Source organism: Erythrolamprus reginae, unplaced genomic scaffold, assembly GCF_031021105.1.
Source record: "Erythrolamprus reginae isolate rEryReg1 unplaced genomic scaffold, rEryReg1.hap1 H_3, whole genome shotgun sequence".
NCBI lineage: Eukaryota > Metazoa > Chordata > Lepidosauria > Squamata > Dipsadidae > Erythrolamprus > Erythrolamprus reginae.
The window spans coordinates 138,193-163,401 of NW_027248484.1; the positions used below are offsets into that span (position 1 = coordinate 138,193).

The 25,209-nt window shown below is 44.6% G+C and overlaps 1 protein-coding gene across 3 annotated transcripts in view; it reads right to left on the reverse strand.

Annotated features, from left to right (window-relative positions):
* Positions 1 to 12,665: 12,665 nt before the first annotated feature.
* The window catches only part of LOC139155573 (E3 ubiquitin-protein ligase RNF216-like), a 77,043-nt gene continuing 64,499 nt past the window's right edge, over positions 12,666 to 25,209 (reverse strand). For all 3 annotated transcript variants that reach the window (XM_070730759.1, XM_070730761.1, XM_070730760.1), the window contains exons 16-17: positions 17,451 to 17,520; positions 12,666 to 16,472 (exon numbers count right to left, since the gene is read on the reverse strand). In XM_070730759.1, the coding sequence (XP_070586860.1) occupies positions 16,135 to 16,472; positions 17,451 to 17,520 (408 nt within the window). In that variant the 3' untranslated portion in view covers positions 12,666 to 16,134. The remainder of the gene's footprint in view (positions 16,473 to 17,450; positions 17,521 to 25,209) is intronic.

A 25,209-nucleotide genomic window follows, 5' to 3' on the forward strand; every position in this document is an offset into this window, starting at 1 on the left:
ACATCAGGACCCTGTTGTAATGTATTGTAACCTGTCTGCTGTGAAGACAGGTTTTCCTTTGTGCTTATTTTTTCCTGCTATAAAATACTTTTGGATTTTACCAGAGTGTCTGGCTGTTTTTTCAGTGGGTGTGGAGGTCTGGGAAAACCCAGACAGAACACCTATAAAGCCCTCCATGGCACCGGACCAGGGTATCTATGAGACTGCCTTCTGCCGCATGAATCCCAGCGACCGGTTAGGTCCCACAGAGTTGGCCTTCTCCGGGTCCCGTCAACAAAACAATGTCATTTGGTGGGGCCCAGGGGAAGAGCCTTCTCTGTAGTGGCCCCGGCGCTCTGGAACCAACTCCCCCCCCCGGAGATTAGAATTGCCCCCACCCTCCTCGCTTTTCATAAGTTCCTAAAAACCCATCTCTGCCGTCAGGCATGGGGGAACTGAGATATTCTTTTCCCCTAAGCCTTTACAATTTATGCATGGTATGCTTGTTTGTATGTATGTTTGGTTTTACAAATAAGGGGTTTTTAAAGATATTTTTAGGATTGGATTTACAACTTACTCCGAAGTTTTTGTTGCTGTTGTTAGCCGCCCCGACTCTGCGGAGAGGGGCGGCATACAAATCCAATAATAATAATAATAATAATAATAATAATAATAATAATAATAATAATAATAATAATAATAATAACTTGCAAGCAAAAAGAGGTTTAAAAGCAAGGAGCACAAGTCACAAAATCGGTGGAGAATTTGAAGCCCTTCCACTGTTTCTCTCATTATTTCCATGGCTCTTTGCTGGGTTCTCTCTGCCGTTTCCAATATTAAATAAGTTTCCTGCTAAGTAATTAAACCACCGTTGAGTTAATTAAAAGCTCAAGTCAAATCTCCCGAGTTAGTCTGCTAATATATAGCCTGGTACTTTTTTCCCCTTCACAGCAACAGGGAAATAACTTTCTTTTTTCAGATGTGCCTGGATTTCCCAGTCTAGCCTAGATAGGATATTGTGCAAGGGGCTTCCTGCCAAATCCTAACCAGGTTTGATTTGTGGTGCATCGTATTAAACTTGATTTCTTCTCTGATCCGATATGTTAAAAGCCACATGGACGTCACTTTGGATTAAGGAGACAGCAGAATTGAGGAGAAGCAGCTAGAGAAATTAGTGAAATACAAAGATCTAAAAATCGAGCTGCAACGACTCTGGCATAAGCCCGTGAAAGTGGTCCCAGTGGTCCTTGGCACGCTGGGCGCAGTGCCAAAGGATCTCAGTGGACATTTGGAAACCATCGGAATTGACAAAATCTCCATCTGTCAATTGCAAAAGGCCGCTTTACTGGGATCGGCAAACATAATTCGCCGCTACATCACGCAGTCCTAGGTGCTTGGGAAGCGCCCGACTGGTGATGAAATACGAAATCCAGCATAATGATCTCGTTTGCTGTGTTGTACTGACATAATAATAATAATAATAATAATAATAATAATAATAATAATAATGAAGCGCCCGACTGGTGATGAAATACGAAATCCAGCATAGTGATCTCGTTTGCTGTGTTGTACTGACATAATAATAATAATAATAATAATAATAATAATAATAATAATAATAATTTATTAGATTTGTATGCCGCCGCTCTCCGAAGACTTGGGGCAGCTCACAACAACAATAAAACAATATTACAATGAAATTACACTAATGCTAACTCCTAAGATCTGCAGGTCAGCGGTTCAAATCTCATCACCATCACCGGCTCAAGGTTGACTCATTGTGTCATATAAGTTGTGGAGTGCCTCTTGTTTAACCGAGATCCTTCCCAAGGCAAACCGGCCCCCCTTAAGGGCCTGCAGAGCGCCGTGCAAGCTGACCCTTCATAAAAGCAGGCCTGCTGGAGGATGAGGCCCTTCCCGTTGTCATGGCAACGAGGCCTGAGCATCTCGCCTGGAAGATCGAAAATGGGGACTCGCAGCCCCCAGGTGGTGCGAGTGGGGGAAGGAAAGCCTGATTTGGAACAACCTGCTCGCTACTTCTTCAGACCAATTCCACTGTTTTCGTCTTTTTTTTCCCCTCCAGAGATACCAAACACCCCCCCCCACCCCCCCGAGAAACCCGCTTTAGGAGGCGTAGCTGGTTTTCTTTTGAAGTCCATTTCTGAATTATGCAGGGAAGGTTTTTTGTGTTTTTTTAAGGGGGGAAAAATCAAGTATAAACTTTCTTCTTTTTTTTGGGATGCTTCAGGGTTGACGCCTGTGCAGTTGACCAAACGCAAAAGTTTGCATGGTTTTTTTGGGGGGGGGGGGTTTAAGTCCTGGATTGAAAATTCATTTTGCGCATCCCGTTCTTCAGTTCGATGGCTAATGGAATGCTTTTAAATTTAATTTTTTAATTTTTTTACAAAATAATCTTTTTATTAGTTGTACAGATTAAAAAAAAAGATATACAACTAACGAACCGAAAAGGGTGGAAAAAACAAACAGACATAACATAAATAAATACATAATAAATAATTATGTATTTATTACATAATAGTACATAATAAATAATATCATGGCTGAGGACATTAATCATTCATTCATTCATTTATTTATTCATTTATTAGATTTGTATGCCGCCCCTCTCCGTAGACTCGGGGCGGCTAACAACAGTAATAAACAGCATGTAACAAATCTAATGTTTAAAATAATTTTAAAAATCCTTATTAAAACCAAACATACACACAAACATACCATGCATAAATTGTATAGGCCTAGGGGGAAAAGGGTAGTTCAATTCCCTCAAGCCTGACGACAGAGGTGGGTTTTGAGGAGCTTATGAAAGGCAAGGAGGGTGGGGGCAATTCTGATCTCCGGGGAGAGCTGGTTCCAGAGGGTCGGGGCCGCCACAGAGAAGGCTTTGCTTCTGCTCCTGCCGTACAAAGGATGACCTTGAATCTCTGGAAAGAATGTGTTGTGGCGAGTGTCTCTCCCTCCCATGCAACCACCCTTCCCTCCCCACTCTTGACTCTGCAGTCTGAATAAAACTCCTCTCCAAATTCATACCTATGTATTTATTCAGTTCCTCCAGTTCGTTCAGTGTCATGGAGTACATTTGGGGTTTGGGGAGAGTTACCCCTAGTTCAAACTCTATTGCACCCGCCAGACGACATTGTTTAGAAAATGTAAAGGACATTAAAGAAAATGTAATGTTCTTAGCCATGATGTTCTTCTAATTTTTTAATTTAACTTATTTGACTTCTTTGCTGCCCAATCCCATGGGACTGGTCAGATGGCGGGACCCTGGGGAAGAGCCATACTATCTCCTACCTCACTGTTTCCCAACCTCGGCAACTTGAAATTTGGACTTCAACTCCCAGAATTCCCCAGCCAGCATTTGCTGGCTGGGGAATTCTGGGAGTTGAAGTCCAAATTTCTTCAAGTTGCCAAGATTGGGAAACATTGTCCTACCTACTAGTTTTCTGGAAAGCTGTTAAAACCTGGCTTTTCTGGCAGGTCTGGAATTAGAATTAGATTGATTGTAATATATGCCTGGTTTTTTAAAAAAAATGATATTTGTGATCCCGCTGTATAGAGCACTACTGAGACCTCATTTGGAATACTGTGTCCAGTTCTGGAGACCTCACCTACAAAAAGATATTGACAAAATTGAACGGGTCCAAAGATGGGCTACAGGAATGGTGGAAGGTCTTAAGCATAAAATGTATAAGGAAAGACTGAATGAACTCAACTTGTAGAGTCTGGAGGACAGAAGGGAAAGGGGGGACAGGATCGAAACATTTAAATACGTTAAAGGGTTAAATAAGGTTCAGGAGGGAAGTGTTTTTAATAGGAAACTGAACGCAAGAACCACCATCTGAGGTTAGTTGGGGGAAAGATCAGAAGCAACGTGAGAAAATATTATTTGACTGAGAGGAGTAGACCCTTGGAACAAACTTCCAGCAGACGTGGTTGGTAAGGGGTGTGCATAAGCGCACCATTGTGCCTACCATCCCTGTCCTATTGTCTACTTTTTATCATTACTTATCTAATGTTTAATATGTACAAATTATCACCCTATAATTGTTTGACAAATAAATAAAATAAAATAAATAAATAAATAAATCCACAGTAACTGAATTTAAACATGCCTGGGATAAATATAGATTCATCCTACGATAAAGAACAGGAAATATGTTATAAGGGCAGATTATATGGACCATGAGGTCTTTTTCCGTCATCAACCTTCTTTGTTTCTATATTATTGTTTTTATTATACTATTCATTTGTTGTTTTTTTACTATTGTTGTATTTATGACTGTTTAGCCGCTCTGAGTCTGTTTTGGTATGAGCGGCATATAAATACAATAAACAAATTAAATAAATAAACTTCAAAAGGGCTTCCTGAAATGGTCAGAGACCCTTAGAGAAAACTGGTGAAATGTGAAGACATTTTGGGTCGAAGGGGAAGATAATTTTGCTGCAAATGGTTGGTTAATTTTTAACAAGTTTATTCTTGAATGAACGGAGGAGCTTGGGGAGTTGTTTTGTTTTTAAAAAAAATCTTCTAAGCCACCCTGAGTCAGTTGGGTGAGATGGACTGCTATATAAATATTTTTTTTTTTTAAAAAAAAAATTACACTTCCCTTATTACAAAGATCTGGGCACAGCTCCATGGCGTGACTCAAGACAGAAGAAGAAAAGGCTATTAAGGTTCAAATATTCACAGCTACCTTCTCCATCCCCCAAAGGCAATTATCTTCCCTTCCTTCTTAAAGAGCAATTAACATCATCCTCTGGTTTTCAGAGAGGTTTTGAACCTTGGCTCAGCTGCTGCCCTTTCCAATTCTCTCCGGCATCATTAAAAGCAAGCAGGGAAGGATAGAGAGGACAATGAATAAAAAAATACAGAAAACAGAACGGGTGGAAAAAAGAAACGCCGAGAATTCTCTTTAAAAAAATCAGACTTTCATCTGCCTCCCAATTACAAATTGGTAATCCCAATTAGAAAAAATAAAATTTAATCGCTGCCTTGTGGTTTATGCTAAATTCCTGGGGGAAAAGGGGAGGGAAGAGAAGGGTAGAAGGAGAAGATAGAGGAGAGGGAGAAAGAAGATAGAAAAGGAATGATGGCGGTGGAGGAGAAAGAGGGCTATGGGTTCCCTGGTGCTCCCTGAGACGTTTCATGGCCCAACTCGGTATCACCATCAGTACTAGAAAGGAGTGGGGTTTGCTCTCTGTTTATAGAAACATAGAAACATAGAAGTCTGACGGCAGAAAAAGACCTCATGGTCCATCTAGTCTGTCCTTATACTATTTTCTGTATTTTGTCTTAGGAGGGATCTATGTTTATCCCAGGCATGTTTAAATTCAGTTACTGTGGATTTACCAACCACGTCTGCTGGAAGTTTGTTCCAAGGATCTACTACTCTTTCAGTCAAATAATATTTTCTCATGTTGCTTTTGATCTTTCCCCCAACTAACTTCAGATTGTGTCCCCTTGTTCTTGTGTTCACTTTCCTATTCAAAACACTTCCCTCCTGGACCTTATTTAACCCTTTAACATATTTAAATGTTTCGATCATGTCCCCCCTTTCCCTTCTGTCCTCCAGACTAGACAGATTGAGTTCATGAAGTCTTTCCTGATACGTTTTATGCTTAAGACCTTCCACCATTCTTGTAGCCCGTCTTTGGACCCGTTCAATTTTGTCAATATCTTTTTGTAGGTGAGGTCTCCAGAACTGAACACAGTACTCCAAATGGGGTCTCACCAGCGCTCTATACAGCGGGATCACAATCTCCCTCTTCCTGCTTGTTATACCTCTAGCTATGCAGCCAAGCATCCTACTTGCTTTCCCTACCGCCTGACTGCAATGTTCACCCATTTTGAGACTGTCAGAAATCACTACCCCTAAATCCTTCTCTTCTGAAGTTTTTGCTAACACAGAACTGCCAATACAATACTCAGATTGAGGATTCCTTTTCCCCAAGTGCATTATTTTACATTTGGAAACATTAAACTGCAGTTTCCATTGCTTTGACCATTTATCTAGTAAAGCTAAATCATTTACCATATTACAGACGCCTCCAGGAATATCAACCCTATTGCACACTTTAGAGTCATCGGCAAATAGGCAAACCTTCCCTACCAAACCTTCCCCTATGTCACTCACAAACATATTAAAAAGAATAGGACCCAGAACAGACCCTTGTGGCACACCGCTTGTAACCTTTATAAAAAATGACTTCCGTTGTCACTGTTGCTGGGAGGATTCTTGGTAGCTCCTTGAATAGGCTGTTATTTGCTGTTAGCAACCAACATTTTCCACCAACAAGGCAAGACCCTCATATGAGGGTCGCCCAGAAAGTAATGCACCACATTTTATTTCTCAGCCTACAGTAACGGTACAAATGTGAAACTTTAGAGATACATGATTTGAATTGTCAGGAGTGCATGTGTAAATTTTGCCTTTCTTCAGACAGATAGTGTAGCTGCAGCAGTGTTTCGAAACGGCGTCTGTAAGTGATGTACGTTACAAGCAACGTGTTGTCATTGAATTTCTCATAGCGGAGAGAGAAACTGTTGGGAACATTCACAAACGTTTGTGTACAGTTGATGGAGAATCTGCAGTCAACAGAAATACGGTTAGTCGCAGAAGACAGTTTGAGGATGACGAAGAGGTGATTCGCCCAGTGCAGAAATGGCTTCATGACCAGAACATGGAGTGGTACCGACAGGGCATAGACGCCCTTGTGTCTTGCTGGAGGAAGACCATAGAACGGGTCGGAGATGACGTAGAAAAATAGGGAGTGTAGAAGAAACATCATTCTTTCTCGTGTGTAAGTTTCATTGTGTTCAATAAATAATAATTTAATAATAATAATAATTTATTAGATTTGTATGCCGCCCCTCTCTGCAGACAAATAATTGTTGAAGGAAAAAAATGTGGTGCATTACTTTCTGGGCGACCTTATAAAGAGAGAGCGAGACTTACTCCCTTTTTTAGCACTGATACCACCTACTAGCTGGGTCATGAGACGTCTGCAAAAAAGCCACCAAGCTCAGGGAGCTCCAAGGACCCCCTTAGCCTTACTCTTCCTCCACCTCTCCAACAACCCTACCTTTGAAAAGTGTTCGGAAACTTCAGATCGTGCAGAATGCAGCTGCGAGAGCTATCATAGGCTTCCCTAAATATGCCCATGTCACACCAACACTCCGCAGTCTGCATTGGTTGCCGATCAGTTTCCGGTCACAATTCAAAGTGTTGGTTATGACCTATAAAGCCCTTCATGGCACCGGACCAGAATATCTCCGGGACCGCCTTCTGCCACACGAATCCCAGCGACCAGTTAGGTCCCACAGAGTTGGCCTTCTCCGGGTCCCGTCAACTAAACAATGTCGTTTGGCGGGACCCAGGGGAAAGAGCCTTCTCTGTGGCGGCCCCGACCCTTTGGAACCAACTCCCCCCCAGATATCAGAGTTGCCCCCACCCTCCTTGCCTTTCATAAGCTCCTTAAAACCCACCTCTGTCATCAGGCATGGGGGAATTGAGACTTTCCCTCCCCCTAGGCCTATAAAATTTATGCATGGTATGTTAGTATGTATGATTGGTTTCTAAATTGGGGTTTTAAATTAACTTAAATACTATATTTGTTTACATTGTATTATTATTGCTGTGAGCTGCCCCGAGTCTGCGGATAGGGGCGGCATACAAATCTGATAAATAAATAAATAAATAAATAAAATAAACCCCTCTCTTTTCTAGCACAGAGAATAACTCCGAGACCGCCTTCTGCCGCACGAATCCCAGCGACCGATTAGGTCCCACAGAGTGGGCCTTCTCCGGGTCCCGTCAACTAAACAATGTCGGTTGGCGGGCCCCAGGGGAAGAGCCTTCTCTGTGGCGGCACCGACTCTCTGGAACCAACTCCCCCCAGAGATTAGAACTGCCCCTACTCTCCTTGCCTTTCGTAAGTTCCTTAAAACCCACCTTTGTCGTCAGGCATGGGGGAACTGAGACATCTCCCCCGGGCCTATACAATTTATGCATGGTATGTTTGTATGTATGTTTGTTTAGTAAATGGGTTTTAAAAAATCAAACCGGGGTTTTTTAAATATCTTAAATTATATTTGGATTTGTTATAAATTGTTTTATTCTGTTGTGAGCCGCCCCGAGTCTGCGGAGAGGGGCGGCATACAAATGTAAATAATAAATAAATAATAAAATAAATGTGACCTAGCCAAACTCCATCAGCCACTGAGGACCCTTATAGACCCCATCAAGCATTGGGTTACCAAGGAGAGACGACTGGAGAAGAAGTTGTGGGTGGAAGATGCTCGCAGAGCTGTGGGAGGAAAGGAGGGGGGGGGGGAAGAGAAAAGCATTCACCAGTAATTTTTTTGCCGAGGATCAGCTTACTGGATTCTGAAAATGCCGACTGCAACGGCGGCGATCAGCCAGACTGGGAAGACAGGTTGACAGGGGGGCCCTCCGCGTTTCCGACACAGAGCTAATCTGTCGAGACATCCTTGTCATTTTTCTACCAGAGGCTGCCCATCCATTTAAGGGGTGAATTTTTCCTCCCCCTGCAGGCAGCGTCATTTTCACCAAAGGCCCCTTCCTCTAAATTAGCAGCTCGGAAACGTCGAGCGCGCCCAACTCCCCTTCTTCCTCACTAAAATAACTGCAGGCAGTTCCCCTGACTCTGCAAGAGGTGACGGGGGGGGGGGGCGTGTTTTGTTCTGCAAAAATAAGGAGAAATTAAGAACTAAGAATTTGCTGAATTCATCCGATACGGTATGAATTAGTTTAGTTTAGTTTATTTAGATATGTATGCCGCCCGTCTCCGAAGACTCGGGGCGGCTAACAACAATAAAGAACAATGCAACAAATCTAATATTAAAAAGTAATCTTAAAAACCCCAATTTAAGAGACCAATCATACCAACAAACATACCATGTATAAATTCTATAAGCCTAGGGGGAAGGGAGAAAAAAATTTCAATTCCCCCATGCCTGACGACAGAGGTGGGTTTTAAGGAGCTTGCGAAAGGCTAGGAGGGTGGGGGCAACTCTGATATCTGGGGGGAGCTGGTTCCAGAGGGTCGGGGCCGCCACAGAGAAGGCTCTTCTCCTGGGTCCTGCCAAACGACATTGTTTAGTTGACGGGACCCGGAGAAGGCCAACTCTGTGGGACCTAACCGGTCGCTGGGTGACGGGGACCTGTGTTTTGTTATGCAAAAATAAGGAGAAATTAAGAATTCGCTGAATTCATCCGATATGGTATGAATTGCTATACGATGCGACGCTATGCACTGCAATGAAATGCAACTCTATGCAATGCTCTATAAATGCAATAAAATGCAACTCTATGTAATGCTATGCAGCGCTAGGTCCATCCAATATGGAATGCAAGTTCTATGCCTTCAGCCCGGAGAGAGAGAACTTTCTACAGTTCCCACCTGTGGACCAATGTGTGGCGGTCTTGATGTCCAACGTCTTGGTTCCTTCGGAGACTGCCGACAGCCTTATTTATTCATTCATTCATTCATTCATTCATTCGTGCAATACACAAACACATAGGAAGAAAAATAGACAAGTGATAATATAAAAGAGGGTGAAAGTGAACTTAGACGAGAGGATATATGAAAGGAAGAGAATATATAAGATAGGTGAAAGAGAGACAATTGGACAGGGGACGAAAGGCACACCAGTGCACTTATGTATGCCCCTTACTGGCCTCTTAGGAACCTGGAGAGGTCAATCGTGGAGAGTCTAAGGGAGAAGTGTTAGGGGTTAGGGGTTAACACAATTGAGTCCGGCAATGAGTTCCACGCTTCGATAACTCGATTGTTGAAATCATATTTTTTACAGTCAAGTTTGGTGCGTATTCAAATTTGAATCTGTTGCGTGCTCTTGTGTTATTGCGGTTAAAGCTGAAGTAGTCATTGACTGGTAGGACGTTGCAGCATATGATCTTGTGGGCAATACTCAAATCATGTTTTAGGCGCCGTAGTTCTAGGCTTTCTAGGCCCAGGATTGTTAGTCTATTTTTGTAGGATATTCTGTTTCGAGGGGAGGAGTGAAGGGCTCTTCTGGTGAAATATCTTTGGACATTTTCAAGGGTGTTGATGTCTGAGATGTGGTATGGGTTCCAGACAGATGAGCAGTAGTCTAGGATGGGTCTGGCAAAAGTTTTGTAGGCTCTTGTGAGTAGAGTGAGATTGCCTGAGCAGAAGCTGCGTAGGATCAGGTTAACAACTCTAGAGGCTTTTTTGGCGATATTGTTGCAGTGGGCTTTAGCACTTAGGCCATTCGATATTAGTATTCCAAGGTCCTTAACCCTTAAACCGGATGACTGCAAGGCGGAGAATTTGATCCACAAATCTCAATAAGTTGTTGACGGCGGCGGAATTCTCTGCAGATGCCACCTTGAGCTCTATCAAATTTGCATTGAGATGACAGGGACTCGTCTTTGTCCGGTTGTCTGGGAAGAGTTTGACTTGGTGACCCCTGATGAAGCGGACAAGGCCATGAGAGCTGTGAGCTCCTCCACCTGTTTGTTGGACCCTGTGTTCCTCCTGGCTGGTTTCAACCAGCAGATAGGTGACAGGAGGCTGGATCCAGGCAGTTACCAATGCTTCATTGATGGCGACGCCCTTCCCATCCCCGTTGAAGGAGGCGGTGGTGCATCCCCTTCTCAAGAAGACTTCCCTGGATCCTGCTATTTTAAATAACTATCGTCCTGTCTCCAACCTTCCCTTTTTAGGGAAGATTGTCAAGAAGGTGGTGTCACTCCAGCTCCTACGGTCCTTGGATGGAGCCGATTATTTTGACCCTGAACAGTCTGGTTTAGACTCGGCAAAAGCACCAAAACTGCTTTGGTTGCGCTGAGGGATGACCTCTGGCGGGCCCGGGAGAGGGGTCCTTCCTCTATCCTGGTACTTCTTGACGTCAGTGGTTTTTGATACCATCTATCATGGTATCCTTCTGCACCGGCTGGAGGGGTTAGGAATGGGAAGCACCGTTTTACAGTGGTTCTCCTCCTACCTCTCCGGTCGGTTGCAGTCGGGTGTTAGCAGGTCAGAGGTCAACTCCTAGGCCCCTCCTTTGTGGGGTGCTTCAGGGGTCGGTTCTCTCCCCCCCCCACTGCTGTTTAATATCTCCATGAAACCGCTGAGATCTTTTATAACCGTTTTTGTATTATTTTTCTGCTATAAGCCGCCCTGAAGTGCTTGGAGAATGATGGCCTACAAATCCAAATTTATTTATTTATTCGATTTTTATGCCGCCCTTCTCCTTAGACTCAGGGCGGCTTCCAACATGTTAACAATAGCACTTTTGAACAGAGCCAACCTATTGCCCCCACAATCCTGGTCCTCATTTTACCCACCTCGGAAGGATGGAAGACTGAGTCAACAAATAATAAATAAGTTTGTTTAATGACCAAAGTTCTGACGGCAGCAAAGAATGTGACTTGGCGCCTTTTACGGTCTTTGCAGCGGGTCTAAATTCAGATGCTGGCCAATGGGGTCATCCTCAGCACCATCGCTGGGCACCCGAAAGTATGTTTTGGGGACCTTTTGACCAGCTAAGTCAAAATGGAGAAGCCGGAAGTGGTGTGCCTAAATCAGTGTTTCCCAAACTTGGCAACTTGAAGATATTTGGACTTCAACTCCCAGAATTCCCTAGCCAGCGAATGCTGGCTGGGGGATTCTGGGAGTTGAAGTCCAGATATCTTCAAGTTGCCAAGATTGGGAAACACTGGCCTAAACAATGCAACTGCGGCGATTTCTTTAATAACCATGGTGAGTTTAGTCGTAAAATGGGGCAAAATTCAAATGTCTCACTTGGCAACAAAATTGGGGGGAGTCAAGTGTGGTTGTAAGGCGAGGATTTTCTGTGTCCGTTGTGTAGGTGAGCATTGAATAGCAACAATAGACTTGTATACTGCTTCCCAGTGCTTTACAGCCCTCTCTAAGCCCCCATTTTACTGAAGGATGGAAGGCTGAGTTGACCTTCAGCCCCACCGGGATCGAACTGCCGGCAGTCAGCAGAGTTTGCCTGAGATACTCCATTCTAACCACTGCACCACCAGGAAGGAGAATGAGAAAGGGAATAAGGAGGAGGGAGGGAAGGAAGGAGGGAGGAAAGGAAGGAGGGAGGAAAGGAAGGAAGGAGAGAGGAAGGAAGGAGAGAGGGAAGGAAGGAGAGAGGAAGGAAGGAAGGAGGAAGGGAAGGAAGGAGAGAGGAAGGAAGGAGGAAGGGAAGGAAGGAGAGGAAGGAAGGAGGGAGGGAAGGAATACTCCAATTTAATCATCGCACCATCAGGCAGGAGAATGAGAAAGGGAATAAGGGGGAGGAAGGGAAGGAAGAAAAGAGGGAAGGAAGGAAGGAGGGAAGGAAGGAAGGGAGGGAGGGAAGAGTTAGCATATTGCCCCCAACAGTTAGAGTCCTCATTTTATCCATCTTGGAAGGATAGATTGAGTCGATCTTGAGCAAGTGAAGATCGAACTGCTGCCAGTGGGCAGAGTTAGCCTGCAATACCGCATTCTCACCACTGCGCCACCATGGCAAAAGTTTAGCATTTTTTTAACGATCAAATTTCTGCCATTTTCGCCCAGGGATTTGAACCTTTGCAAACGACGCCAACTGAGCCGTTCTACAGGACCGATCCCTCGGCAGGACACCAGGATACGTAAAAAACAGGGAGCACAAATTTTCTTTTAATTACAAAAAAAAAAAAAATTCGAAATTACAATATAATACAGAAACTTTTTACACACAGATTAGAACGGTTTCCTACCAGAAAGTAAAGAAAAATATTCTCTCTTTTTTTTCTTTTTCTTTCATGATTTTGGGTCGTCTTTTTTTTCAGCTATGTTATACAAAGTTGTAGAACATGCACACGTCACCCGTTGATAGGGCGTTTGCTCCTTTAAATTAATTTCTCTCTCTCTCTCTCTCTTTTAAAATTTTGCTATGTGCAAATGCTAAGTTTCTCTCTCCACCTTTTTAAGGCAAGTTAAATGCAACACTGCAAAGTTGATAATAGAAAGTACCTAGTAAAATTGTCAAAAGGGAGGGGGGGTGTCCATACACTTCTCCTTGTCTACCCGTAAAGTAATGAATGCTTTTGGAAAGATATTATATACCCCATATATACAAGGTTGTATATCTCTTGAGTTAAATGATAAAAGAATCCCCCCCTCCCACACCTATTACGGGCAACCTTGTTGTAACGTCTTGCTCAAGATCCTTACAGGAATGAAATCTTAAGAGGTTGGATTTTCTACAACCAGGAGTACATAAATTCAACCTTTTTTACCGAACAGAAAAAGCTGAGCGGAAGGAGATGGGAGAAGGGATTTTCTGCAACAGTAGGTGAGCGACTTAAGAGAAGATGCAAGTCCTTTTCACTTTAAAATTGAACCCAAATTGCCAAAACATATCTAGGATATTTAAAGAGAAAACAAAAAGCTTTAAGATGCAAAAGAATCCAATTTCCTAGGAACGAAGATTCTTTCTAAACGTCTACGAGAACGGATTGGATTTTTGGATTTTAGGTGGCAGCAAAATTATTTTACCTATAGAGAGAGAAAAGAGATGTATTGACAAGTCAATGATTGCTACCTCAAAAAAGAAGCCAACAGTTTTAAGGTTAAGGTGCCGATTTTAAAACCTGAAAAAGATCCATATTAGCACAGTATCCCATAAGCTTGGGCTTAATATCTTACGTGGGCTTGGCTTTCGTGGCTTAATAGCAAAGCAAAGGGAAAAAAAACCCTTGATTTTGAGTCTACGTGGCTAAGATTGGGGCCCGAATGGAAGACAACAGAAAACCTTTGGGATGGGATCGAAGAACTTCAGGGATTTAAAATTCCCAGCCAGTCCCAACACTGTGATTTATTTCCATCCTTAAGGGCATTCACACTTTCTCACCACGGAAAAAAGGGTCCAAAATTTTGTCACGGGGACATTTTGATCTACCGATCCAGTGATGGGTTTCTAGCAGGCAAATGAATCAATCCTTATTGATCTACAAGGGCCACGTAGACCTACGGACACTGGGCTGCGAACCCAGGAAGTGAGCAGCTATTTCAAAGCGTCGCTGGTTCATTTCAGAACAATTTGAAAGAAAAACCCTATCGGGAGTTGCATGATCACGTCCAGAAGGAACGGCGCAAAAGAGGGAGAATTGTCCACTGTTTTTGGATATCCAGGAGGAGAAAACGAACATTTAAAAAAAGCTGGTTTGTTAATATCGTGTAAAAGGAAACGGGCGGCTAGAACCAGGAAGGGAAACTCTAAAAAAACATATGTTGGATTCTTTTCCGCACTTAATGGAGAAGGGGAAGAAATGACAATATTTACGGTCTTCGATCTTCTCTATTGCCGAAAGATTGTGTCATCCAAGGAATATACAGTTTTTCGGAGGAAATTTAAACCAAAAAAAATTAAGGAAGGAGGGAGGAATCTGGGAGACAAACAGAGCTAAGTCCTGATTCAAAAGCATCATTTGTATTCTATTGCTTGAGCTGAACCGATGGGGAAGATTCCTTCGGTGGCATTTACATTTCAGAGAAGAGAGAAAGCCATTTTCTGTAATGTTTCCCCTCCAACCTGTTGTCTACTAAAAGGCTCCCAAGCTTCCTGACCACAAGAGACCCAACTCGCTGGTCAAGCTCCTCGGGAGAAAGGTCATCGACCTGACGTGGGCGGATGGGAAGGGAAGCTGTTTCTGAAGACACCACCAGTTCTCCTTCCTGATATCTCAAAGACCAGCTGTGGAGCTCACTTCCTTGTCTTCTCCAACTCTGGTGAGGCTGGTTGAACTTTCTGGCATGTTTTTTGAGGTCATACCTCTTCCCAGTGAGGGTATGAGGACTGAAGGGGTACAGGCAGAAGTGAAGATGGAAGGAGATATCTGGAGGACAGGGAGCGTTTGAAGAATAGACCCTACCCATCCAACGCAACTGATCTAGACCATTTTTTCTTCAACCTTAGATGGATGGCCTTCAACTCCCGCAGTTGGCTTCGCAACTCCGGGAGTTGGATGTCCGTTCATCTTAAAGGTAGAGAAAGTCGGATCTAAAGGCATTCCTTAAATGGTTCTGCTGAAAAACGTCGACACCACAGATCTACCTTCTTGGTTACCTGTTCACACCTGGGCTTCAAGAGTAGAGGATGCCTAAGGGAGCTTAGCGCCTATGGGGGGCAGTTCTACCAGCCGTGGGAGCAACCTAAGCGTCCACCCCACCATCAAAGCGGAGAAGGAGGCCCAGCCCAACTGCACCCCAATAATTTTTTATCTCTCGGTAGGATCAGTCGGTTTGTCATCGCTTCTTCTAGCTATGGTCCACTCATTCCACGCACAATAGAGAAAGCCACTATAGGATCCACAACGCTTCACGGTCAGTGAGCCAAATCAGAGTTTCAACTCCAGGGACAAAATACCAAAAAGCAGCAGCCGGCCAAGGGCGATGGCTACGCCGGCCGATTTTAAGACCGGGTCCGATTTGCGCTTTTCAAAGCAACCCACTGAGCTGTAATCAAGGTGCCTCAAATTTCCAAAGATCTCTCCCGACTCGCTTTAGGAAACCCCGATTAAGGAGGGCATCTGGCCCCACGATTTTCCTAGCGGAAGAGGGAAGCTGTGGAAGACCTAAGCCAAGAAGAAACCCACCCACCCATTACGCCTGGCTTTCTGGGAATTAAGGACGGGCCACCTGAGCATTTCAAACATTCCAAAGTGTCCTGACTGCCACCTTCAAGCTCTCTTCTTGAGGTCGAGGATGCCGACAGGTGCTACAAGCTATGGAAGGAGTTGACCCAGAGCATGTTTTTGGCAATGCTGCCCCTCCAGCCCGCCTCCTCTTCCCAAAACGCCGAGAGCACCTGGAGGAAAAATCAAAACAGTGCTGGGATAAACCCCTTATTGCAAACTAGGGCTCCCGTGCACCTAGCAGAGGGCCGAAAACGGACCGCTGAACCGGGAGGCGAGAGAAGGAGGAGGCGGAAGGAACCGGGAGCGAAGGCGGGCGTTGGGAGTTTCGGGGTGGGAGGGTGGGAGAGAAAAGGGTGGGTGGGTGTCAGCGTCGACAACCAGTGTGTGTGGACTTTCCCTGCAGCAAGTTCCGGAAGGGGACGGCGCCTCCTTGCCGAAAGCGGATTCAGAACCGATGGCGAGGCTGAGGCCCGAAGTGCATAGGTAGGTGATGCTCCATAGGGAGGTTCATTTGGGGGAAGTCGTAGTTCACTCTCATGTTGGGCAGCGGGGGGACGTAAGGGGCCGGGATGGGTCCCAGGTTGATGGGGCCCAGGTTGTTGTAGAGGGGGTGCACCGGGGGCAGAGGGAAAGGCGGGTGGCCGAAGGGGTAGGGGCGTATTTGGTGGTGGTGGTGGTGGTGGTGGTGGAAGTTCTGAGGAACCGGCCTGGGGATGGCTTCGACCCGTGGCATCTTCTCGGCGGGCTTTTCAACCGGGGGGCCGATCCGCTTGAAACCGCTTTCTGCAAAAGAAAACAAATACATATAAATATATTTACGGTGGTACCTCTACCTAAGAACGCCCCTACTTACGAAATTTTCTAGAGAAGAACCGGGGGTTCAAGATTTTTCTGCCTCTTCTCATGAACCATTTTCCACTTACAAACCCCAGCCTCCGAAACTGTAACCGGAAAAGGCAGGGAGAAGCCTCCGTGGGGCCTCTCTAGGAATCTCCTGGGAGGAAACAGGGCCGGAAAAGGCAGGGAGAAGCCTCCGTGGGTCCTCTCTAGGAATCTCCTGGGAGGAAACAGGGCCGGAAAAGGCAGGGAGAAGCCTCCGTGGGGCCTCTCTAGGAATCTCCTGGGAGGAAACCGTGCCAGAAAAGGCATGGAGAAGCCTCCGTGGGGCCTCTCTAGGAATCTCCTGGGAGGAAACAGGGCCGGAAAAGGCAGGGAGAAGCCTCCGTGGGGCCTCTCTAGGAATCTCCTGGTAGGAAACCGTGCCAGAAAAGGCAGGGAGAAGCCTCCGTGGGGCCTCTCTAGGAATCTCCTGGGAGGGAACCGGGCCTTCACCCTGCCCGTGGTTTCCCCAATCGCACGCCTTATTTGCTTTTACCATTGATTCCTATGGGAAAAATTGATTCTTCTTACAAACGTTTCTACTTAAGAACCTGGTCACGGAACGAATTAAGTTTGTAAGTCCTGATATCTTCCAAGTGGCCAAGGTTGGGAAACACTGCTCTATTTAACAAACTTGTAGGATATCCCATGTAGTTCCAGCTGAGAAACATTATGGAATGACTGTTTAATGCACAGGGTGGGTTTTAAAAACCCAAATACTTGTTAAATACATAAAAAAAATAATACCTTTCCTCTACTTCACGGAAATTCGTTTTTTACGGGTGGTCTTGGAACGCATCCCCCGCGAAAAACGGGGGATCACTATCCCCACCTAACGCATCTTTCCTGCTCCTACCCCTTCAAGGCCAAGTTTAAACCAACCTCCACTCTTCCTCTCCTGTTCTTCCTCCGCTTCCTTCTGAATTTCATGGATTACCTTCTCATCGTCCTCCTGTAAGGGACAGAGAGACCCAGAACTGTCACTCGAGCTGTAGGTCCACGCCCTTACATTTATATAGGTATATAAAAAGGGAAACCTCCCAGGCTGACCATCTCTCAGCTGTGGCGAGGGGGGCGTTGGCCCAGGTTCGCCTGGTGCACCAGTTGCGGCCCTATCTGGACCGGGACTCACTGCTCACAGTCACTCATGCCCTCATCACTTTGAGGCTCGACTACTGCAATGCTCTCTACATGGGGCTACCTCTGAAAAGTGTTCGGAAACTTCAGATCGTGCAGAATGCAGCTGCGAGCGCAATCATGGGCTTCCCTAGGTATGCTCATGTCATACCAACACTCCGCAGTCTGCATTGGTTGCCGATCAGTTTCCGGTCACAATTCAAAGTGTTGGTTATGACCTATAAAGCCCTTCATGGCACCGGACCAGATTATCTCCGGGACCGCCTTCTGCCGCACGAATCCCAGCGACCGATTAGTTCCCATAGAGTGGGCCTTCTCCGGGTCCCGTCGACTAAACAATGCCGTTTGGCGGGACCCAGGGGAAGAGCCTTCTCTGTGGCGGCCCCGACCCTCTGGAACCAGCTCCCCCCAGAGATCAGAATTGCCCCCACCCTCCCCGCCTTTTGTAAGCGCCTTAAAACCCACCTCTGTCGTCAGGCATGGGGGAACTGAGATATTCCCTTCCCCCTAGGCCTATACAATTTATGCATGGTATGCTTGTGTGTATGTTTGGTTTTTGTAAATAAGGGTTTTTAAAATTATTTTAAATATTAGATTTGTTACATGTTGTTTTATTATTGTTGTTATCCGCCCCGAGTCGACGGAGAGGGGCGGCATACAAATCAAATCAAATCAAATCAAATCAATCAATCAAGAGATAATTGTAATTTATTTTTCACACATGTGTTTTGAGACCTTGACTCGGCTAGGCCTGCCATTTGTTCACGGTGGATCGCTTGATTCCAGGGCTGCAAATATTTTAACCGCTAACCCTTTGCCTCTCCGGTTCCTGAAATTTCATCCACAAGGCTTCAAAGCGTGCCTTGAGGACTTCTCCCCAAGGAACGACGGCCTGCCCGGAGGCATTTGTGAGCAATCTCCATCCATCCTTCTCCTTGTCAGATTGATTGATTGACTGATTGCATTTATATGTCGCTCACTCCCAAACGGACTCTGAGCGGCTAACAATGGTTATAAATACAGGAGAAGTAAAAAAAAACGGTAAAAACACCACTAAAATCATGTATATAATAAAAAGCCATGCATACTAGCAATCAATCTTAATTTCAGTTCCTGCAGCCGTTCATTGTATCTTGTAGCCTCCAGCCCCCTAATCATCCTGGTTGCTCTTCTCTGCACTCTCAACATTTTATTTTATTGATTGATTTTGTCCAATACACAATGAGGGTTTTACACATAGTAAAATACATGATGAAGGTTATATAGGATATACTCATAGTATTAGTACCTAGTGCAGAGAGCAATGGTCCTCTCCCCCCTACTATTTAATATCTACATGAAACCACTGGGCGAGATCATCCAGGGGCATGGGGTGAGGTATCATCAGTACGCTGATGATACCCAGCTGTACATCTCCACCCCATGTCCAGTGGAAGTGATGTGCCGGTGCCTGGAGGCTGTTGGGGTCTGGATGGGTGTCAACAGACTCAAGCTCAACCCTGATAAGACGGAGTGGCTGTGGGTTTTGCCTCCCAAGGACAATTCCATCTGTCCGTCCATTACCCTGGGGGGGGAATCACTGACCCCCTCAGAGAGGGTCCGCAACTTGGGTGTCCTCCTCGATGCACAGCTCACATTAGAGAACCATCTTTCAGCTGTGGTGAGGGGGGCGTTTCCCCAGGTCCACCTGGTGCACCAGTTGCGGCCCTATTTGGACCAGGACTCATTGCTCACAGTCTCTCATGCCCTCATCACCTCGAGGCTCGACTACTGTAACGCTCTCTACACGGGGCGACCTTTGAAAAGTGTTCGGAAACTTCAGATCGTGCAGAATGCAGCTGCGAGAGCAGTCATGGGCTTTCCTAAATATGCCCATGTCACACCAACACTCCGCAGTTTGTATTGGTTGCCGATCGGTTTCCGGTCACCATTCAAAGTGTTGGTTATGACCTGTAAAGCCCTTCATGGCATCAGACCAGAATATCTCTGGGACCGCCTTCTGCCGCACGAATCCCAGCGACCAGTTAGGTCCCACAGAGTTGGCCTTCTCCGGGTCCCGTCAACTAAACAATGTCGTTTGGCAGGACCCAGGGGAAGAGCTCTGTCTGTGGCGGCCCCGACCCTTTGGAACCAACTCCCCCCAGATATCAGAGTTGCCCCCACCCTCCTTGCCTTTCGTAAGCTCCTTAAAACCCACCTCTGTCATCAGGCACGGGGGAGCTGAGATATTCCCTTCCTCCTAGGCTTATAAAATTTATCATGGTATGTCTGTTTGTACGATTGGTCTCTTAAAATGGGGTTTTTAAAATTACTTTTAATATTAGATTTGTTATATTTTTCTTTTTTACTGCTGTTAGCTGCCCCGAGTCTGCAGGGAGGAGCGGCATACAAATGTAATTAATAAATAAATAAAATAAATAAATAAAGTGTACTTCATGGGTCTCTGTTTTTGCCAGTCGTCAATTCCATTTTCCTCCCTTTGCTATTTCTTCCCCGAAAAGTCAATAAATCGAAATATCGACGATGATATATATGTACTCTAAATGTAGGATCAATGGACTGCTACATAAGAAGGATGCGAAGAGGGAAGGAACTTAATGTAAGCTGCAGAACTAGTTGGAAACAAATGGCCATGCCATTAAACAAATCCACGGACATCTTGTTTTCATTTCTTCGCTTTTTTGAAACATCTTCCTGTATTTTTCCCTTTCCTCTACAGTGGAAAATCCTTCGGATTTGGAGGAACTCCTCGGAAACATGCGGTCTCGGTGGAACATGCTTGCACAAGCACACACACACACAAAGAGAGAGAGACACACAGAGAGAGAGAGAGACGCAATATAGAAACTTGCCAGTTTTCCAATTTGGATTTCATAAAAAAAACACATCTGGGAATTTTGTCAAAGCCCTTTGCCTCCCCCCCCCTCCGTTGTTTAATGTTTGATGGGAACCAAATAGCAATTTTGGCAAGAGGATGGTGTGTGTGTGTGTTTGTGTGTACACACACACGTATGGGATTCAGCCCAACCGAAGCTTGTTCCTGGATTTACTAAGTCGCTAATTTATACTCACGGATCTTCCAAGCTGGTCATATTAGGGCCAAAAGGAACTCTTTGTGGGTCTTGGAAAAGCACGCACACAATGGAGAGCACAACGTAAGGGGTCCGCAATGCGCACAACAATCTGGGTATGGGAATCATTTGCAGCCATAAAGTGGGGGACTGTGTTGTTTCCAGAGTTTGGGGAGACTGTATTGTGCTAAAAATAGGAAGTTTGTTCCTATAGAAAGTTTAGAACTAAGACGCCTTAAACAAGATCTAAGTATTGCCCACAAGATCATATGCTGCAACGTCCTGCCTGTCGGCGACTACTTCAGCTTCAACCACAACAACACAAGAGCTCACAACAGATTTAAACTTAATATTAACCGCTCCAAACTTGACTGTAAAAAATATGACTTCAGTAACCGAGTTGTCGAAGCGTGGAACTCATTATCGGACTCCGTAGTGTCATCCCCAAACCCCCAACACTTTACCCTTAGATTATCTACGGTTGACCTCTCCAGATTCCTAAGAGGTCAGTAAGGGGCAAGTACAAGTGCACTAGAGTGCCTTCCATCCCCTGTCCTATTGCTCTCCTATATCTCCTATACCTTTCTTCTATTCCTATATCTCTTCTTCTATTCTTTCATTGATACGTTCTATTCCTATATCTTCTTTTCTATTCTTTCTTAGATATATTTTACTATGAGTATCTCCTCTATAACCTTCATCATGTATTTTACTATGTGTATATAGATATATATCCACTAAAATCCTCATTGTGTATTGGACAAAATAAATAAATAAATAAAATAAATAAAATATTGACATACAATACACTTGTGTAGGTGTCCACATACAGAAAAGACACACAAGTGGATTTTGACTTAACAACAGCTCACTTAGTGACTATTTGAAGTTACAACGGCACTGGAAAAAAGTGACGTATGGCTGTTTTTCACGCTTATGACAACGCAGTGAGGGTTGTAAGTTTATGCACTATTTATTGAATACTTAACAGGGCTTTTTTTCATTGTCCTTCCTTCTGTAGTACTGTACTTCATTATTTTTAAAACAGGAAATAATTAAATAGTTTGTTTTTATCCATAAACGCTTGAATCGTTTTAATCCTTATCTAGAACTGAACTTTGGTAGCAATGAAAGAAAATTGAGCTACTTGCCTAATCTGTTCTCCTACCGAACTTGAAGCCCCATCTATGCCTCCGGCTTGGGGTCACTAGACTCCAACCCCTGGCTGATGAATGACATGCATGTTGTTGGTTGAGTGGGTTTGATTGATTTTTAATAATGGGGATTTTAGTTTAGATTAGTGGGTTCATATTAATTGGATTTTGGGTTTGTATTTGTTGTGGTTGGCTCTGGCCCGGCTCCTGCCCCAGGGAATGGGGAGGTGGATGCAGGGGAAAATTCAACATGTCACAGGCCTGTGTTATTGCCGACAGAATCAGTTCAGAGTTTAGTTTCCTCGGGCGAAGAAGAAGGTGGGAGTGACTCGGCAGAGGAGAGCTTGGCACACAGCCAAGGCAGTCAATCTTCCTTATCTTCTATTGCTTCAGATGATGACATGTTGGACCCACGCAAGCGCAGAATGATGACCAAGTAAGAACATATTACAGGAAATAAGGGAGGCCACCTGTGTTTGGGTGGGGCTCCAGTAATTAGGGCTGCTGCTATAAATAGCAGCATGTGGGTTTGGTCGTTGTGGAAGAATATCTGATTGGAGTTCGTCAGGAATCCTGTGTTTTCGTGTGTGTGTGTGTGTGTGTGTCTCACTTCGTTGGAAGAAGAAGGGGTGTGAAGTTTCTTCACAGCTGCTGGCTAAGTACTTAATGACTGCTTAAGGGAAATTGTACAGACTACCCGGTTGTTTTGGGAAGAGTGCTCTTTGCAATACAAAAAGAGTGCTGAGTTTATTTTGAATTTTGGGATAAAGAACATTGCTTTGAATTTTCAAACGTGTGTGTGTGTCTGAAATGTGTACCCTTGAATTTTCGGGAGGCTCCTATCAGAGAGCCCAGCAGAACAGTATTGCATTGTTGTTTTATATGTTGTGAGCCACCTCGAGTCCTCGGAGAGGGGCGGCATATAAATCCAATCATTCAATCAATCAATCAATCCATCAATCAATAATCCTCCATTTATGACCAAAAACAAGCTCAAAAATTTCCGTAGCTAAGCGAGACCTTTCCCCCCCCATTCTAGGAGGTGGTTGCCGTCTTTTATTCTTGTCTGTTGCAAAGGCTGGTGGTTACCTTCTTGGCGACAATTGCAAATCTTTTCAAGGTTGCACTTGAAATGCTTCTGGGATGTTTGAGGAGAGGAGAATGGGAAGCCCATGCGCACATCGCTGGCTGAACGATGGGCTGACGTTTACAAGGGACGGTTAAAAAGGAAGATTTGTAGCTACCAGCTGTACAGCGGATGCTGCTGGGGGAACTCCTTCCAAAAATTCCTCTCTCCAGAAGGGGTTGCCGAGATAAAAAGTTTTCTTCTTTTTTTCTTTCTCTTTCTCTCTCTCTCTCTCTTTCCAAAATTGCTCCCTCGCGAAAAGGTTGCTAAGATAAAAAGTTTCTTTCTCCCTTCCTTCATTCCCTCCCTTTCCCCTTCCAAAATTCCTCTCCCCAGAATGGGTTACTGAGATAAAAAGTTTTTTCTTTCTTTCTTTCTTTCCTTTCTTTCTCTTTCTTTCCTTCCTTCCTTTCTCTCCTTTCCTCTCTCCCCTTCCAAAATTACTCTCTCCAAAATGGGTTACTGAGATAAAGTCTTTCTTTCTTTCTTTCCTTCCTTCCTTTTTTCTTTCTTTTTTCCCTTTCTCTCGCTCCCTCTCTCCCCTTTCAAAATTTATCTCGCCAGAACAAGGCGCTAAGATAAAAAGTTCCTTCCTTCTTTTTCTTTTTTCTTTCTCTTTCCCGCCTTCCAAAATTCTTCTCTCCAGAGTGGATTGCTGAGATAAAAATTTCCTTCCTTCCTTCTTTCTCCCCCCCCTTTCTTTCTTTCTTTCTTTCTTTCTTTCTATTTCTTTCTCTCTCCCTCCCTTTCTCTCTTCCCTTCCACAATTCCCCTCTAAAAAGTTTTTTCTTTCTTTCTTTCTTTTTCTTTCTTTCTTTCGTTCTTTCTTTTTCTTTCTCTCTCTCTACCTTCCTTCCTTCCTTTCTTGCCATAGTCCTTAAGTGAATCAAATGTCTCAATTTGCGTCACACAACCATGGAAATTTTGCAACGGTCGTAAGAATGAAAAACATCTCTAAGTCACTTTTTTTTAATGTGCGCCGTAACTTCGAACGGTCACTAAACAAAATTGCTGTTAAGGGCTTCCCGTACAAGTAAAAAAAGGCCATTAATGCAAATAAATGAACTTTGCAGAGTGTTGCTCCTCTGGAATAACAGAATGCAACTGTTTGAACAATTTTGCATAATTCCTTCTGGCACTATCAGTCACAGGGCTTGTGCAGAACATTTAAATTTTGTGTTCTCACTGTTGTCTGGGGGGAGTTGGTTTCAGAGGGCCGGGGCCACCACAGAGAAGGCTCTTCCTCTGGGTCCCGCCAAGCGACATTGTTTAGTTGACGGGACCCGGAGAAGGCCCACTCTGTGGGACCTAACTGGTCGCTGGGATTCGTGCGGCAGAAGGCGGACCCGGAGATATTCTGGTCCAATGCCATGAAGGGCTTTGTAGGTCATAACCAACATTTTGAACTGTGACCGGAAACTGATCGGCAACCAATGCAGACTGCGGAGTGTTGGTGTAACATGGGCATATTTAGAGAAGCCCATGATTGCTCTTGCAGCTGCATTCTGCACGATCAGGAGTTTCCAAACACTTTTCAAAGGTAGCCCCATGTAGGGAGCGTTACAGTAGTCGAGCCTCGAGGTGATGAGGGCATGAATACATGCTGTGAGCCGCCCCGAGTCCTCGGAGAGGGACAGCATACAAATCCAATGAAATCTAAATCTAAATCTCCTGGCCAACCATGAATTGGGTGCGCAGGGGAAGAGCCTTCTCTGTGGCAGCCCCAGCCTCTAGAATCAACTCCCCCCAGATATCAGAGTTGCCCCCACCCTCCTTCCCTTTCGCAAGCTCCTTAAAACCCACCTCTGTCGTCAGGCATGGGGGAATTGAGATATTCCCTTCCCCCTAGGCTTATAGAATTTATACATGGTATGTTTGTACGTATGATTGGTTCTTTAAATTGGGGGTTTTTAGATTATTTTTAATATTAGATTTGTTTGCATTGTCTTTTTTATTGTTGTTAGCCGCCCCGAGTCTGCGGAGAGGGGCGGCATACAAATCTGATTAATAAATAAAATACAAATAAAAATAAATAAATAAAGAGGGGGGAAAGTTGAGACAGAGAGTAAAAGAGCAAAACCCCAAATCCAACGGCAGGACAATCTTGATTGCCAAAGCTTCCCCAGAAGACGTATTCCTTTCCAACCCAAAAA